Source organism: Myotis myotis, unplaced genomic scaffold, assembly GCF_014108235.1.
Source record: "Myotis myotis isolate mMyoMyo1 unplaced genomic scaffold, mMyoMyo1.p scaffold_m19_p_11, whole genome shotgun sequence".
In the NCBI taxonomy this organism is placed as follows: domain Eukaryota; kingdom Metazoa; phylum Chordata; class Mammalia; order Chiroptera; family Vespertilionidae; genus Myotis; species Myotis myotis.
Genome location: NW_023416315.1, coordinates 59,464,258 through 59,483,389, shown reverse-complemented (window position 1 = coordinate 59,483,389; position 19,132 = coordinate 59,464,258). Strand labels below are relative to the sequence as shown.

The 19,132-nt window shown below is 41.1% G+C and overlaps 1 protein-coding gene across 5 annotated transcripts in view; it reads left to right on the top strand.

The window, feature by feature from the left end:
* EXOC4 (exocyst complex component 4) overlaps nucleotides 1–19,132 on the top strand; it is a 758,369-nt gene that overhangs the window by 111,742 nt on the left and 627,495 nt on the right. For all 5 annotated transcript variants that reach the window (XR_004970959.1, XM_036328650.1, XM_036328651.1 and 2 more), the window contains exon 7: nucleotides 5,692–5,866. Coding sequence is in view for 4 of the 5 variants with exons in the window: in XM_036328650.1 (XP_036184543.1) it covers nucleotides 5,692–5,866 (175 nt within the window). In the remaining variant the exon portion in view is untranslated. The remainder of the gene's footprint in view (nucleotides 1–5,691; nucleotides 5,867–19,132) is intronic.

The window sequence follows — 19,132 nt, the reverse complement described above, 5'->3', positions numbered from 1 at the left end:
TAGGCCTTTTTAAGTTATAAGTGATAGGACCCTAACTCCACTGAATTCAATTGAAGAGGCAGTTTCATTGGAACGATATTGGTGTATCTTAAAACATAAGCAGGACTTCGCTAACCATGCCGAGGGATGGCAGAGGTGCAGGTGGGCCAGAAACATCTGGATTGTCTCCTGTATCTGCCTTTATAAATTTTCTGTAGATGGTAACTATTAAAGGTACATGCATAACAGTTTACTATGATTTTGAGTTTGCTGTTTTATTATACTTGCATATCATTTTGCATTTATTGCAGTTAACTTGTGATTAGGAAATTTGTGTTTGAGGAACCTGAGAGCTGGAAAAGTCCCTGACTCGTCCTCAGAGTCCTGTTGGCAAGTCTCGGTGACTGACAGTCCTCCATACTGGTATTCTTTCCACTTGGCGGTCCCAGGATTAATAATTCCTTTCACCTCTTGTGATGTTGTATTCATATTATAGCTTACTGTTTTCTGACTGCAAATAACCTGTGTGTGTGTGTGAATGTGTTATTTTCAACAAAAGATACAAATCACAATTAGTTGAAATTCTAATATCTAAGGTTCTTAGGCTTATTCCCATAGGAGGTTTTCTCTTATTCAGTTCACTTTAAGGATTTATCCAGTAATTTAATGATTCTGCTTGCTCTATTGTCTTTTAGATCAGTGGTGAAAACCTTGAACCTAACAGGACTTAAGCAACTGAGCTAACTGCACTGTAATGTTTTATTTCTTCTTTTATTTGCTTAATATTTTGTGGTGGGAGTGGTGCAGGGAAGGATTTTCATAGGGTTCTGTGTTTTTAGTTCGTCCTGAGTGTTTGCAGCGAAAAGTAAACCCATGTTTTCTCAGTCTGGCTTTGTATGGGCATTTGAATGTATATGGATATTAACAACATATTTCTGTGCATTTCCAGTAGCTTTAAATAGGGCCAGACTAGTGCAGATTCATGTTCAGTTTGTGTGAATGAGTCCTAATCTCTCGCTCTTTGATGCATCCGGGGAGTCTTCTTACTTTCTCTCTTTCTTCTTTAAGGAGCATGTGCTGGCTGCGAAGTGTGTGCTTGGCTTTGGTTTCTTTTCATTGTCGGCCATTCACTTGCCCTCTGCGGAGTTGAGCTCCCAGTGCTGCTCTGAAACCCCTCTGCCGAGGTCGCTGGGAACGGCGGGTTGTCACCATCTCTCTTTACCTTACCTGACTTCGGTAGCCTTTCACTCTGCTGGCACTCTCTTCTCCTTTGTCCGCTAACGTTTTCTTTCCTGGCTTCCTCCTCCCCAGCTACTTCATAACCGCCTTCCCAGCGCTGCTGTTTCAGGACTGCTGGCTCTGGACCTTGCTTTTCTTTTTTCTTACTCTGCACCTTGTCCCTGTGTGATCTCATTCTTTCAAATATTTCTCGCTTTTTAAATTTCCAATATCAGTCTCTCTCCTGAGCTCTGGACTTGCCTATCCAAGTACCTAATTACATAACATATTAAATGTAACATATCCAGATTTAAGCCCAACATCACTCCTTCCTTCCAAATTTCTATCCTAATTCATTCTTATTCTCATATTCTCTCTCTCTCTCTCTCTCTCTCTCTCTCTCTCTCTCTCTCTCCCTCCCTCCCTCTCCCTCTCCCTCTCCCTCTCTCTCTCCCTCTCTCTCTCTCCCTCTCCCTCTCGTCTTCCTGAGTTGCTTAAGCCATAAACCCAGGCAGAGGGATGCTGGCTCCCTCTCTGTAATATTGTAGCCTCTCACCTTGACTAGTTCTATTCATTTTCTGCTTTGATCCTTCTAGCAGTTCTGTGAGGCTCCTGAAACAGGTATTAATTAATACTTGGGTTTTACAGATGGAACCCTTCGAGGAGTTGAGAAGTTTTGTTTCATAATTAAAGGGTTAGGAGTGATCAGTCCTGGGAAAGAATGTGAATCTTTTGTTTCTTACAGATTACTTACATTAGGAGGAAAAACAAACAAAACCCAAGCGAACTGAAGGAGGACTGCCCAGTATCCCAAGGTAGTGGGAATCTGAAGGGGTCAGCTTTCACTGTGCTTCACTTTTTGAGGCATCAGATGGATTCTTTTCTCCACTGTTCCATGTATTTTCCTTTCACGGCAGCCGGGGAGGGTGTAGGACCCTCACTGTCCTCACTGATGGTTTTTAAAAATGAGATATATTGAGTTATAATTCACCTGCTATGCAATTCACTGAAAGTATGCAATTCAATGGTTTTCAGGTTATTCACAGGATTGTGGAACTATCACCACTGTCTAGTTCTGGAACACTTTTGTCTCCCCACCCAAAACAAATCCCATATGGTTTGGCAGTCAATTCTCACCCACCTAAGTAACCACTCATGTATTTTCTGTCTTTATAAATTTGCCCATTCTGGATATTTTACATAAATATAATTATACAATATGTAGTTTTCTGTGAGTTTTTTCACAGCATATTTTAAGGTTCATCCATGTTGTAGCATGTGTCAATACTTCATTTCCTTTTATGGCCAAACTAGAGGCCCGATGCATGAAATCTGTGCAAGAGTAGGCCTTCACAGCCCTGGCCTCGGCTGCCTCGCAGCCCTGCGGCCCCACTCACTGGTCGTTCTGCTGTCCGGTCTAATTAGCATATTAGCTCTTTATTATATAGGACTAGAGGCCTGGTGCATGAAATTTCTGCAGGGGAGGGGGTTGAGGAGGAGTGCCTCAGCCCGACCTGCACCCTCTCCAATCTGGGAGCCCTCAGGGGATGTCCTACTGACAGCTTAGGCCTGCTTCCCATAGTTCTCTGCTGTCTGCGGGCCTGCTTGGCCGCTCCTGGGTCGCCGCGGGCAACGGCCAAGCAGGCCCTGCTCTCAGCAGTGGCCCCCTAGGACTGGAGGACTCCAGCAGGGCTGAAAGGACTGGGCGCCACCATCTTGTGGCTATGGGCGCTGCCATATTTGTGGTGTAATGACGGTTAACTTGCGTATTACTCTTTTATTAGATAGGATGGCTAATGATGTTGAACATTTTGTTTGCTCATTAATCATATATATTTTTTGAGAAGGTAGATACAAATGCGCTGTCCATTTTTAAGTTTGATTAATTGTCTTTTTATTAAAAGTTGTAAGAATTCCTTAGGTATTCTAAATACAAATCCTTTATCAGATACGTGATTTGCAAATATTTTCTCCCATTCTGTGGGTTGTCTTTTACTTTCTTGAGGGTATTGTTTGTAGCACAAACATTTCTATTTTTGTTGTTGGAGCCACAGGTTTTATTACTGTTGCCTTGATTGTGTGATAATAAGGCAGATGAGAGCGTCCCTCTCTTTGAAGTGGCTGGATGTTTCTGAGGAGGCAGATGTACAGGTGGCAGCTCACCCCTCTCACCTGTCTCTTCTCCCTTACTCTTCCCCATGCAGTGTTCCTGTGCTGTGATGGTCTGTCTTGGCCTTGATCCCTCAGGAGTGACAGAGCTGGCACTTGTCAGCATTCTATCAAGGGATTGCTGCTTCTGTGATGTTCACAGACACTATGGATCTCACTTTTCACCTCACTTCCCTGCTAGGGCTCTTCCACACAGAGCACTGCCCCTGGTGGCTGAGTTGGCCTTGTGCTTGAGTGGCAGCCGTGGTGTGCAGCCACGAGCTTGTGGCCCTGGACAGAGCCAGGCAGTAGCGCCTTCCTTTCAGAGGCCCTTCTCTTCAGTGCTTCTGCTTTATTGCTGCTCTGCAGGCTTATGCCTAGGCCTTCATGCCATTGGGAAGGTGGATGCCAGTGTCTCTGGCGTCTGAATGTCATGGATCAGTATGATTTCCAAAAATGTTGGTGGTTAACATAAGGTTATTAAGTTTTAATTTTGTCAAGTAGGGACATTTGAGAGAAAGGACCAGATTCTCCTGTCAGGAGAGTATAAAAAATATCAAATTAAATATATTTACCTTTGTGAAAAGTCAATATATGGTCCTATTTTTCTTATTTTGTTATATGTACTGAAAAATCCGTTATGGTCTGTGGATTGATATTTGGGAACCATAGGCTTACATAGTCGGCATAAATCTTTATTTGAAAAGTGGACCATCCCTTAATCAAGTACTTATTCTGTGTCATGCCAGATACCAGTTTTATACAGATTATATCTTACACTTAATGAACTATTTTGGCTAAGTTAGACAATCTTCTGTACTTTGTCCCTTTCTCTGTGGATAGCACAGATGAGAAAGAATAATTGTTTTAGATATATGTGTGTGTAAATGTGAATTGACCTTTAAAAGATTTTAAAAATCACCATTCAAAAGATAGGATGGCCCTTATTTACAAATACAGTGTATAAATTCTGTATTATGTATATTCTAGGTTGGGAGTAGTACATAAATTTTTATTGATTCTGTCTCATCTAAATTAAAATGTCAAATGCATGTTAGGGTTTTATCATAAGACAGTTATTGGCCATCACATTGGCACATTAATTATAATAATTGGGCAGTAAAGAAGCCAGAGGAATAGATAATATGCTGTATGTTTTGATGAGATTGTAGCCATAACCTCTTATTTATGGTAATGGGATCTTATTAATTGACCCTGCTGACAAGCTCTTTTGCTTTCCTTTTCTCCTTTCCAGGTTGGTTTATAAATCTATTTAGGAACTATGAACTGAGAGCCACACAATATACAATAAGTATATTCCAGATTTTCATGGTATACACATTGAATTCATTCAGCACAATTTGCTGATCCCTGCTAAGTATACAGAGATGTATAAAGCAGTGCCCACACTGGAAGACTAACAGTGGAGCAGGGAGGTAGAGTGTCTGTGTATAAATGAATGGGACCCTCATTGTTTGGGTCATATATGGGAGCCACACTTGGTTAAGTTCCTTGGAAGTGGGATACAATGATGTACAAGTTGAGAGGAGGAAAGATTCCCAGCCCATCTGTGAGTCTTAGTGGTAGAGGATTCCCTTTGCTTACATGCCACAAAGCTCCGCCCTGTCCCTGAACAGACATCTGCATTCTAGAACTAGAGTGAGAGGTAGGTGGCAGATGCACTGACGTGGAAATCAATGTTTGTTCTAGTCCCAGCTGCCTTGCAACCCCATTTTGTGTCCTTGAGTATATAAAATTGATTTAATAATATGTGTCCAGCATTTCTCACCATGAAAAATGAGATAATGCGGATGAATAAGCTGCTCCCTGTGGTGAAAGTCAGATTGCTTGGCAGGTGTGTATTTTTTTTCAGGCAACTTACACCATGCGTTTGAATGGTAGTAAGCACAGCTTTCCACGTCTGAAAGGATTAGTATCCTTACCAAAGCGCCCAATTTATTGCTAGAGAATAGCCTATTCCGTGTGACATCTGAACTGGCTGAAAAAGTACCTGAATTCCTTGGAGAAACTGCTTATAAGAATACAGAGCAGTACTGTTGTAATCACTAAAATATGTTCAAAATGAAACAAATGTTTATGGAGCTGCTACTGCTGGTTTAGGGACTTGACAGTTGGTTTTTAAATTTTTACATTATTTCTTTTTTATAGTAGAGAAAACAGGCTTAGATATGTTTTCAAGTTTCTTAGATCATACAGCTGTTTGAAATCAAACCTGCTGAAATGTGCTGTTTACATTGTCACTAGTTTGTCGGTTTTCTTGCAGGCCAGTGTAACCCTCTTTGGTATATGTTTTAATGTTATTTACTTGTTTGATTTCTTGGCTAGGTTACTTCTGGAGCTGCTGGAGTTGCTGTTTGACAAGTTTAATGCTGTAGCCACTGCACACTCTGTGGTCCTGGGATACCTGCAGGACACTGTCGTGGCCCCACTGCCTCAGCAGGAAGATGTCAAACTGTACGACATGGCAGATGTGTGGGTGAAGATCCAGGATGTCCTCCAGGTAAGTCCTTTTTCAAAGGATGCCATCTCGTCAGAGTAACAGGTTAAGACCACAACACACAAATCAGCAACCTAAAACCTTCCCTTAGTCATAAGCAGTGAGATAGGAATGTTTCTGTCTGAAGATGATGCTGTTGATCTCATGAACTTCTATCATCTTCAGAGATCTTTTAACAAACTTCTTTTACTAGACTTTAAAGTGAGAAGATGCCAGTACCTAGTAATCAAGGATGTGCAGTATTTGGATTTTTGTTGAAAGGTACTTTATTTCACTGGAATTAGTCATATGACAAAGTAATCAGTATAAAAATGGTCTTAAACACTATTTTATAAACTTATACATAGCTTAAGTTTATGACGATTTTCCTACAGTTAATTCTTGTATATATTAGGGTAAATGACAGGTCAAGAGCTTATTTTGAGATGAGAATGAATCTATAAGTATAAATGTATCATTTTGATTGATTTGGTTAAGATTGGAGAAATGATATTACTGTTTGGTATGATGCTGCAGAGATGGTATTTAGAAATTTTATTATATTTTCTCTCCATGCTTCAGGAAAACAGATTTGATTTGGCCAGCTGAAAATTTGAAATACAATTAAGAGTCAGCTGAAACAAATTTGACGTCATTAAATAGAAATGTCTTGGTTGAGCAGTACCTACTAATATGGAAAAAAATTAAGAATATGTAGGGAATTGAAAAATATAACTGTGTAGGAATGAAATTACTTGCATGGCAAATAGGAGTCTTACAGGACTAAATAAATCATGAAGGGAAATTGTAGTTATTTTTGACACTATATACATGTTCCTGGTGGGTTGAATGATTAATTCTTGGTTATTCATTCATTAGACATTTTTTTGGCTTAAGTCTGTGTGCTTTATTGATGGTGTTGTAGAAAGCATATGGATTGCAACTCTATTCTCTGAGTTCTTTTTGCCACTCTGTCAACTACTATATGCCCATAGTAGGTACTTGGCGAATATTTTGTATTGAATAAAATGTCTTTATTGTTAAGAAGCTGGATATTTAATTTTTCATAAATTAGTTTGCCTGTCTGAGGTTTGCTAATCTGAGGTATAATGCTTAAAGTAAGTTGTGTTAAGTTAGGCCCTAGAACAAAACTAAAATTGTAAAATAGATGTATAGGTAAAAAGTTAGTAAAGGAAAAAATTGAATAGTGAATAAATATTTGAGTAATTCAAAAGAAAGCAGGAGAGGAAGAATAAAAAATAAAGGAAGCCCTAGCTGGTTTGGCTCAGTAGATAGAGCATTGGCCTGCAGACCGAAGGGTCCGGGCATGATTCCAGTCAAGGGCATGTACCTCTCTGGCCCAGGCCCTGCTAGGGGCTCATATAGGAGACAACCAATTGATGTGTTTCTCTCACATTGATGTTTCTCTCTGTCTTTCCCTCTCTCTTCAACTCTCTTTAAAAATCAATGAAAAAATATCCTCAGATGAGGATTAAAATAATAAATCAATCAAAGAACAAAGCAAAGGTAGGATGAATAGGAAACAAATAGCAAAGATGTTAGACTTATACCAATCATATAAGTAATTATATTAAATGTAAATGTGCTAACCACTTCAGTTAAAAAGCAGTTTATCATATGGTTTAAAAACAGTAAGAACAACAATAACAACAAAAAAATAAGACTCAACCATGATATTTATGAAGTGCATTTCATGTCACTTTATTACTTTTTAATTTTTAAATAATTTCAAACTTTTAGAAAGGTTGTAACAATAAGAATAATACAGTAGGCATCCATATACCTTTTTATTCTGATTCAAGTATTGTTAACATTTTGTTACACTATCAATTGTTTTGTGTATGTACATATGTAGCTAGGTACGTACACAAATTTTTTCTTTGAACAGTTTGACTGTAAGTTGTCAGAATGTGTATATTCTAGTTTTGTTAGTTGACCCAATAATGATTTGCTTGGCATTTTTTAACTTGAATTTATTGGGGTGACATTGGTTAATAAAATTATGTAGGTTTCAAGTGTACAATTCTATAATACATCATCTGTATATTGTATTGTGTATTCACCATCCTAAGTCAAGTCTTCTTCTTTCACCATTCCCCCCTCTCTTTACTGTTTTCTGTATCACCCCTTTCCCCTTTGGTACTCACTGTGCTGTTGTCTAAATCTATGTGTTGGTGTTTTGTTTTGTTTTTTCCTTAATCCTTTTGCCTTTTTCACCCAGCGCTCCAGTCTCCCTCTCCTCTGACAGCTGTCAGTCTATTCTCTGTATCTATGAGTTAGTTTTTGTTTTGTTTGTTAGTGTATTTTGTTCATTAGATTCAACATATAATTGTAATCATATGGTTCTTGTCTTTCTCTGATTGGCTTATTTCAGTTTTTTTCTTCTTCTTCAATAGACAATCCAGTCTAAGGTTAGATATTGCATTTACTTTTCATGTCTCTTTAGTTTAATTTAAGCTTGAACATTTCCTTTGCCTTTCTTTACTTTTTTACCAGTGGCATTTTGAAGAATATATCTCCATCTTTTATTTTATTTTATTTTATTTATTTTATTTTTTAAATATATTTTATTGATTTTTTTACAGTGAGGAAGGGAGAGAGATAGTTAGAAACATCAATGAGAGAGAAGCATCGATCAGCTGCCTCCTGCACACCCCCTACTGGGGATGTGCCTGCAACCAAGGTACATGCCCTTGACCGGAATCGAACCTGGGACCCTTCAGTCCCCATTCCGATGCTCTATCCAGTGAGCCAAACTGGCTAGGGCAATATATCTCCATCTTTTAATACAAGTTTCTCATTTTGGGTTCAAGAGATACACATTTAACATAAATTCTAGATAGATTAAAAGTATACAAACAGAAAGAGATATGCTATGAAATACTAATAATAATTTTTATTATGGAAACCATTGGAATATATAATATTAAAAGGAATTACTTGTATCATAGTACTTATGGCATTTAAAACCTGAATACAATAGTATGTTATGGATTATGTAATCCTACTCTCATAAGGTAACAAAATACTTTATGAGTAAGTTTTTTTGATCTGATATTTGACTAACTAAGACTAATGTTCTAAATTCAAAACAATGCTTACATCTTGTAGGATTCTATTTGTAATACCATCACAAAAAATTAATTATGGTTATGAACAAAGTAAGATATGCCTTACTTAGCTTTACTTACTTTGAATTTGTCAAATGTATATAATTCTTACATTTTGGGAAAAAACCCTATTATCTCACATTAACGATATTTATAATAAACTGAGGAACTTTAAGTTCTATCAGACATCAATTTGAAATGTAAAAATGGTTAAAATATGTTCCTGGCTTATTAAATGAGTTATACTTTTCACACAGGGTTTTTAGAGAGTGATTTACAGATCCTGTCTTCATATTATGGAATGGTTTATTTATTTAAACAGCTTTATTGAGATGTAATTTACATGCGATAAGATTTATCCATTTAAAGTATAGATTTCAGTGATTTTTAGTATATTTATGGAGTTGTGTAAGCATTACCATGATAGGATTTTAGAATATTTTCATTACCCTAAAAAGAAACCTTGTACCCATTAGCTGAAATTTTTCTATTCCCCACTCTTTTCCATACCCAAAGACATTAAAGAGGAATCAACTGTGAATTCTGTCTCTTAGTAACTTACAGTGCCCAGATCACACACTTGACAATACTCTTGCCATTTCAGTTAATGCAGGGGTCCTCAAACTACGGCCCGCGGGCCACATGCAAATACAAATATTGTATTTGTTCCCGTTTTGTTTTTTTACTTCAAAATAAGATATGTGCAGTGTGCATAGGAATTTGTTCATAGTTTTTTTTAAACTATACTCTGGCCCTCCAACGGTCTGAGGGACAGTGAACTGGCCCCCTGTTTAAAAAGTTTGAGGTCCCCTGAGTTAATGCACATGTATACCATTGGCATAAGCTATATGACAGATAAAGAACATAAAACTAAAGCTTAGCTAATAGTACAAGGTGAACAGTCTAACACAGAAATACCATTTCATTTCATGTATCATGTTTAATTGGTTTGAGGTCAAAGTATGGCAGTGTTCCTTCTCTTCTTCCATTTTCTTCCCCCTCTTTCCTATCTGCTTTTCTGCTCCCATTTTTTTCTATACATGTTTTAGGACAGCAGTCACTAACTGGTGGTCTGCAGACCACTGGTGGTCCATGAGGTCCGAAAGGTTGGCGGCCACTGTTTTAGAAGAATGACCTTAGTCATGACTTGAGTTACGCTATAGTTGATTGTTTCTTAACTCTTTTTTTTTTTTACTCATCTTTGTTATTAATGCACAGATTCAAGAAAAAAGCCTTCTTTCCACTTTATTAAGGTATTACATATATGTTCTTATCCCCCAATTGCTCCCTTACCCCCCCAATTATTCCCTCTCCCCGCCCCTCTGCCCCCCTCCCCCCGTGTCTGTGTCTGTTGGTTAGGCCTATGTGCATGTATACAAGTCCTTTGGTGGATCTCTCCCCCTTAACCCCACCCTCCCCTAACTTCCCTCTGAGGTTTGACGGCCTGATCGATATTTCTCTGTCTCTGGATCTGTTTTTGTTCATCAGTTTATGTTGTTCATTATATTCTATAAATGAGTGAGATCATGTGATATTTATCTTTCTCTGCTGGCTTATTTCACTTAGCATAATGCTCTCCAGTTCCATCCATGCCGTTGCAAATGGTAAGAGTTCCTTCTTTTTTACAGCAGCATAGTATACTATTGTGTAGATGTACCACAGTTTTTTAATCCACTCATCTACTGATGGGCACTTAGGCTGTTTTCAAATCTTAGCTATGATAAATTGTGCTGCTATGAACATAGGGGTGCATATATCCTTTCTGATTGCTGTTTCTGGTTTCTTGGGATATATTCCTAGAAGTGGGATCACCGGGTCACATGGGAGTTCCAGTTTTAGTTTATTGAGGAAACTCCATACTGTCTTCCATAATGGCTGCACCAGTCTGCATTCCCACCAGCTGTGCACGAGGGTTCCTTTTTCTCCACATCCTCGCCAGCACTTGTTATTTGTTGATTATAGCCAGTCTGACAGGTGTGAGATGGTATCGAATTGTCGTTTTGATTTGCATCTTTCGGATAATTAGTGACTTTGAGCATGTTTTCATATGTCTCTTGGCTTTCTGAATGTCCTCTTTTGAAAAGTGTCTATTTAGGTCCTTTGCCCATTTTTTTGATTGGGTTGTTTATCTTCCTTTTGTTAAGTTGTATGACTTCCCTGTAAATGTTGGAGATTAAACCCTTGTTGGTGATAACATTGGCAAATATGTTTTGCCATGCAGTGTGCTTTCTTGTTCTTTTGTTGATGGTTTCTTTTGCTGTGAAGAAGATTTTTATTTTGATGTAGTCCCATTCGTTTATTTTCTCCTTAGTTTCCATTGCCCTACGAGCTGTGTCAGTGAAGATACTGCTTCAGCATATGTCTGAGATTTTACTGTCTGTGGATTCAAGAATAAAGCCTTTTTGAAAAGAGATTCATCTAAATATTTTAAGTTTATTATGCAGTAAAAATTATTTTACAACATTTAAGTTGTTTTTAGGTTTCTGTATTTTCAAGTCCCTCCCACATTCTTTCAGGTTATAGATTACTGAGTAATATTAGGCTATACACCCATCAATAAACTGGATATGCAATTACACAGACACATAAATGAACTAATGTTGCTGAATGGAAAAAGAGTACTTGGCAAAAGGTGTTATATATCTGAGACATGTCGAATGGACTAAGAAAGGTTTTTAAGGTAGATGATGAGCTGATCCTTAGAGGATTCACACAGGGAGAAGGGATGGCACTCCAGATAGGTAGAATGACTAATAAGATGATATTGTGAAGTGGCACAAAGGAATGAATGAATGTTCAAGGCTCTTCAGGGGTAATTAGGAAGAAGAATGGTTTATCGGTGACTGATAATTTGTTTTGTGCACTAGAAGATACATTTGGATAGGTGGATCTGGGTTGTGGAAGGCCTAGTGCCATCTAAGAGCTTTGCGGCTGGTTATGTATAGATTTATCTAGAGAGTGGACTCTGTTGTTTTTTTCTTGTTGTTCTTTTAGCTCCTAAGATGATTGCAACGTGCAGGGTGTCCCCAAAAATGTATACACACTTCAACAGCTGATAGCTCAATTTTGAAAATGAAATGTATTTTAATAAACACTGCCTTTATAATTATTCAAAGTGTGTGTATACATGGGGGGGGGGCACTGTATATTTGTTTAGAATCCTTTAATTGGGAACCATTGTTTTGAGTCTGTGGTTCTCAAATTATGTTTCTTAAACCAGTAGGATCAGTGTTACCTGGGAACTTATTAAAAATGCAAAATCTTATCTCTACCTCAGACTTCGCAGATCAGAAACTTTGGGAGGGTGGTATACGGTCTGTGTTTTAACAAGCCTTGTAGGTGATTTGTGTGCCTGCTGATGTTCGGGGGCCTCTGCTTTAGGTATGCTGGACCTTGCAGGGTTTTGCTGGTGTGATGCGATGGAGGAGGATTGACCTAGTAGCGGGGAAAGGAGAAGCTGGAGACTCAGCAGGGAAACTGTTTCGTAGGCTAATAAAGAGTCTGGGTTATATTACTTAAGGGATTGTCTATTAGTGAAATCAACAAGGCAGGCTTTCATGGGGCATGGTCAAGGAATACAAAGAAGACAGGAAGCGATTTGCAAACCTTTTGGGGAGTCCTTTAGAAAATTTGTAAAACCGTATAATCAACCTGTCAGCCCGATTTCCAACATGACATATTTAATGATAGTTTAGTGTTAAATTATTGGGGCCAACTATGTGCTAGATATTAGGGAATAAAGATGAACAAAATATAGTGAGAAAGCTCATCTGGTGAAGTGAGCGGTGGTTGTAATAGTGTATGCTCCCCCACTAAGGTCAGTGCTAGTGTTCTGGCATGAGTACGAACACAGGAGAATGTCCGCTAACGTGGAGGGTTAAGAAAAGGATATTTTTGGTTTCAGTTTCCATGTAGAGTTTTACGCTTAGGGCCAATTGAGTTTTCTCATACCTGTTGGTGGAATGCTCTTTAGGTTAAAATATTCCTGGGGAACGAAGCCATTGAGAAGAACAGTAGACACCGGCAATTAGGCATGCACCAGCCTGCATGAAGGTGACGGACCGTATGATGCATGGGGTTACAGGTGTTGAGAGTTTGAATTTCAGTGTTTCTTTGAATGGGAAATATTTCTTGCTGAAAAATTGAAATGTTCTTTTGTTTATTTAACTTGAAAAAGGCAAACATTTTTGCTCTTGTGAAGACTGCAGCAGCTTTTCTACACTAGCGCCGGGCTGTTCCCTGGCAGGCAGAGTCCATCCTGTGGTCGGAAGGCTCATTTGTCTGCATGTTTGTGTCTGGAGACAGTGTAGTGAGGAGACAAGGCTGTGGTGTCATAGTCACAGGTGCCGGCGTGTTCTCCCGGTGTCAGCCCTGTGACGCACCGTGGCACTCCCTTTTCAGTTTCACACTCTTTTTGAAACTGTGATAATAGAAATACATATTTGTGCCCCTCTGAGCAGCAGCAGCACCATCCGAAATGTCGCCTTCTTGGTGACACGCCTGTTATACTGTTGGCTGCACACTTTCAAGTACATGAGACAGAGGTACACTAGAAGCACAACATCTCATTGATTGTGGGAATGTGCAAAACAGGCAATAAGAGGACCGCTTTGAACAAAGTCATCTTTTAGATTTTGTGATTCGGAAAAACATTTCATTTTTTCCCCCCATATCTCTTCTTAAAACAGAACTGCTGCCCGTTTAGGCATCATTGGCTTAACTGGTGAGTCCCTGGGTGTGCTGAGCTGCAGATGGAGGCAGGAGAGATACCCCAAACAAGTCACCTCACTTTTTGGTGCCTTGACCTCTTTTTTCCTGGAGACTAACACAGACAGAATGCAACATCATCTTACTTTGTTAACTGCCACCTAAGTGTTTACATAGTGATAACATGAACCTCAGGTAGAGAGAATGTGAAGTTTGCTGTCAGGTAAGAAAAGACACCAATCTTATTGGTACTGAGCCAAGACCTCGGGGCGGGGGCACTTCAGGGAGACAGACACAGTTTCTATTTTTGAATCCAGTTCTGAAACTTGTTCTTAGGTTTTGTTTCCTGTCATATTTTGACTAACTGAGAATTCCATACCTTTAAGTAAGATGAGTCCCGTATTTCAGGCTAGATAACTTGTGAGACTGTTGTTGTCTTAACCTTGACAGCTTTTGCATGGCCCTGTTGTCAGCCAGACCACTGAGTCTCCAGAGCGGCCTTCGCTCCTAAAATTTTTGTTCTGCCTTCTCAGTGGACAGTGTGCTGCCCACGGAACAGTTACCCTTTAAAGTTAAAGTAGAAATCTTCCTGTAAATTGGACACGGCCCCTGTAGCACCAGGATTCTCCGACTGGTTTTATGCTCACTGCCAGTGCTTACAGCGGGGGCTGAGGGGCAGCCGAGAGCCACTGGCTCCCAGGGCAGGTGTAGCAGACGCACAGGTCAGAGCGCTCGGGCGTCCACGCACTATGATACCTGGGGGAGCATGAACATGTTTGCAAGTTACGGAGATGGAGGATTTCAAGTTTAAAGGAATAGGAGTAACTGAATAGAGATTTGGCTTTTCCAGTTTTAAAATGCCAAAGATTTTGATAAAAGAACTAAAATTGGTTTAAGTCTTTACAATTAAAATTAAGGTTACTCCATTTATGTTATTGCAGTGGTTCACATCATATCATCTGAATGTTCTGAATATTTTGGTAGTCACAGCCGTACTAGTGGTCACTGAGCCACCTCTCTCCCTCCCTCCATCCCTTTCTTCCTTTTCTGTCTCCCTCCTCCCCTCTTTCCTATTTTTAGAGGTAGCTTAGTTTTCTTGTGTATTGCTTTTATGAAATGGTTGTCGGCAGGAAGCACAGAGAAGCTGTGGTGATTGCTGTTCCTTTGAGGGTGTGCATCTGTTCCTGTTTGTCACTCCAGCGAGGACTGCAAGCTGGTAACTGTTAGTTTGCATTGCTCATTATAGTCTGTTGTGGAGTACAGTAAAGGTTGGAATATAGAAAGGAGGGACATCACTGACGTGCGTTTCATACTATGAGTATGCAGAGTTTAATGTAAAAATCAAGTGGAAGTTAAATAGCAGGATATTAATATTTTATGCCCTTGACCTTAAACCTTTTGAGGTGAAAGGTGATGTAGAACCTGCTGTTACAGTATTTCATTTCATCTTAGCTTATAAGATCTGCATTATTCAAATGAGTTCTGCTAATGAAAGAGGTGCTGAAAGAAGAATTTTCTGTGACTCTCTGCTGTGTTGTGCGGGACCCAGATGCCATGGTTAAGAGGTGGCAGGAAGCACCGATGCAGAGGTCAGCGACAGTGCACTAATAAATCTCATGATTTGCTTTATTTTAAATATGTTTGTGATCTGGTTAATGAAGTCTTCTGGATCCTGTTATACTAGTCATGGCTAATCTTAGTTTTGTTGTGTCTTTATCTTAAAACAGGGTGTACAGTCAGAATCACCTATGGAACCCCTATGGACTTCAGCTGAGTCTAATGCACAAAACTGGTTAGCGGCTAGAATTAATAATATTTTAGGTTTGGTCATATTAAAACCAAGAGTTTTAAATGCAGTCTTAAGGGATCTGAGAAATTTATAAAAAGTGAATTCAGTTTAATTTTGAAAATATGTCACTATAACATGTTTAGGAGAGTTTCTTTTTCTATGATATATAACAAATAATTTGGTATGTTGAAACTTCATAAAGATGGAAAAAAGCTTTAATATACACACATTTTAGAAGGAAAAGAAAAACTAAATGACTGTGCTAAAAGTGATCTCCATTTGCAAATTTTGGTCAACTTTATTTAGGATAGGAACCCAAAGACAGAAAACATAGGTAATTCCTATTTTTGACACTGATAGTTCAGAACATTGACAAATGCATTATTTCACCCAGGATTTTATTTTTGGACAGAAAACAGTTATATGAGAATGTTTATGATGATTTGGTTAGGAAGGGTTTTTTTCTTATATTGCTTACTATTATTCCATTCCTATTTATTTCTTGTACTAGAGGCCCAGTGCACAAAAATTTGTGCACTGGTGTGTGTGGGGGGTCCCTCAGCCCCACTTGTGCCCTCTCACAGTCTGGGACTCCTCAGGAGATAACGACCTGCTGGCTTAGGCCTGCTCCCGGGTGGCAGAGGGCAGGCTCAATCCCTAGGTGCAGCCCCTGGTTGGGCTCAGAGCAGGGCAGATCGGGAGGTTGCAATGCCATCCCCAGTCATGCTCAGGGTAGGGCCGATTGGGGTTTTGGGGCGCCGCCCCCTGTAACACTCAAGGTAGGGTTGATGGGGAGGTTGCGGTGCCACCCCCTGTCACGCACAGAGCAGGGCCGATCAGGGGGTTGGGGAGCTCTCCCCTGTCACACACAGAGAAGGGCCGATCAGGGGGTTTGGGAGCTCCCCCCTGTCACACTCAGGGCAGGGCCGATGGGGAGGTTGCAGCTCCACTCCTTCACACACAGAGCAGGGCCCATGGGGGGGGGGGGGGGTTGGGGCACCGCACCCTGTCACACACAGAGCAGGGCCGATCAGGGGGTTGGGGAGCTCCCCCTATCAGGCACAGAGCAGGGCCGATCAGGGGGTTGGGGCGCCTTCCCCTGTCATGAACAGAGCAGGGCAGATAGGGAGGTTGTGGCTCCGCCCCCCTGTCACACACAGAGCCGCAGGGTGATCAGGGGATTTGGGTGCTGCCCCCTGTCATGCTGTTCCAGGGACCAGGAGGCCTCGCGGCTCCACTGATCCCAGTGCTGGGAGGCCTCGAGGCTCCGCTTGACACCAGGGCAGTGAGGCCTCGCTGCTCAGCTGATCCCGGTGCTGGGAGGCCTCGCGGCTCGGCTCCGCTTGACACTGGGTCAGTGAGGCCTTGCTGCCCACTGATTCCAGTGATGGGAGGCCTCGCTGCTCTGCTGATTCCGGTCCTGGGAGGCTCCACTGATCCTGGTGCCAGGAGGCCTCGCGGCTCCGCTGATCCCAGTGCTGGGAGGCTCTGCTGATCCCGGTGCCAGGAGGCCTCGCAGCTCTGCTGATCCCGGTGCCGGGAGGCCTCGCGGCTCCGCTGATCCCAGTGCTGGGAGGCATATTACCCTTTTACTATATAGGATAGAGGCCTGGTGCATGGGTGGGGGCTGGCTGGTTTGCCCTGAAGGGTGTCCTGGATCAGGGTGGGGGTCCCGCTTGGGTGCCTGGCCAGCCTGGATGAGGGGATGATGGCTGTTTGCAGCTGGTCACACACCCTTCAGGGCGGGGGTCCCCACTGGGGTGCCTGGCCAGTCTGGGTGAGGGGCTGAGGGCCATTTTCAGGCTGGCGGGTGACTGAAGTTCCCAACCTTTCCTTTTTTTCTTTTTTTTTTTTATTCTGGGATTTATTTACCTTCAATGGCTATCACTGGAACTGAGAGCCGGCTTTAACTCTGAGGCTCGGCTCCAGCTCTGAGACCTTGGCTGCTGAAAGCAGGTATCTGGTTTGTTTGGCTTCTGTAATTGAAACACTGTTGCAACTCCAGCTCGGCCGGCTGGCTGAAAACATGGGGTTTGTTTAGCTTCTATAATTGCAACATAGTTGCGTGCAAGCTCAGAGCCCAGCAGTGGCAGGTGGGGAACCTTGGCTTCCTCCTTCACTGGAGCAAGCAAGCCTCCTGTTCGCTTCAGCTGCCTGGTTTCCAGCCGCCATCTTGGTTGGCAGTTAATTTGCATATCGCCCTCATTAGCCAATGGGAAGCATGTCAGAGGTACAGTTAATTACCATGTTTGTCTATTATTAGATAGGATGAATTTTTCGAGTTTATATTAATTTATATGTTTTAACTGAGAGGAAAACATTTCTTTCTTTTTTAACTTCTTCATATAAAAGGCCTTTAAGAAATTTGCCGGGAGCCAGTCCATCCTTGCTGTTTCAAGGGACCTGGCATATATGGCATACTGTTCTTAATATGTTTGCTCACCTTCTTGGCACTATGTGTTTTAACCAAGGTCACCTCTCTGGGAAAGGTTGTTTCCCCAGGTAGGGATTTTCCCCTGAGGTTAGGGAGGGAATAAAACCCCTTAACTAAGTGCCAGGCGGGTAATTAATCACTTTAACTACAAACAATCATGCTTAAGCTACATAATCTTTACTCCCTGGAATGGAGATAAGAAACGCCCTAACCTTTGGAATAGAGATTGATAGGATTGGAATCAACTGGTATAAATACAGATGTAACAAGACAACAGACACACAGAACCTAGACACAGAACCTACATAGAACATAGAGACAGAAGAACTTCGCTGGAGAGAACATGGCAAAAGATCCTGGACAGAAACTGGAGACAGAACCTAGAGACAGAACCTAGCGAGAGAACATGGCAAAAGATCCTGGACAGAAACTGGCCACAGAACCTAGAGACAGAACCTGGCTACAGAACCTGGATAGAACATGGCAAGAGAACCTGACTAGAACCTGGTGACTGAACCTGGCTGAAGATCCTGGACAGAACCTGGCTGGAGAACCTAGCGAGGGAACATGGCTACAGAACCTGGCTGGAGAACCTGGCTGAAGAACCTAGCAAGAGAACATGGACACAGAACCTGGCTGGAGATCCTAACCAGAACTTCGCTGGAGATCCTGACCAGAACTTGGCTAGAGATCCTGTCTAGGCTGCTGATCAACTGAACGCTGCCTCTGTGTCGTTCCTTCCTCGCTGACTCCGTCCACACTTTTGGGGACCCCTGGACCTGCTGGGGTTGGACCCCAGCAGACATTATTTTAACCTTTTGGGCATTAAGACAAAGATATAAACCAAGAACAATATAGAGCAGTTTCAGGTCCCATGGAAAATGTTCAATGTGAACTCAGTGCTAGATAAATCATCCGCAGAAGAAAGGGCCAGGATGAGTTCTAGGAGCTGTTTTCATGCAGAAAGTAGAACATGCACCTTTAATGTGGTTATTGTCAAATACATCATAAGACCAGTATTATATAAAGCTTGAGAGAATGGAGGCCTTGGTTTATTTGTTTGTTTTCTTAGAAATATTAACCAAAAAAATAAGACTGAATTTTGGGTGACAGGGAGATCTTTGAATAAGAGATTGAGAAGTTTGGACTTGCCCCTTTAGGCAGTGGGCTGTTACTTATTTTTTGGTTTTTCTATTATTATTGGAAATTTCCAACATGTTCAGGAATAC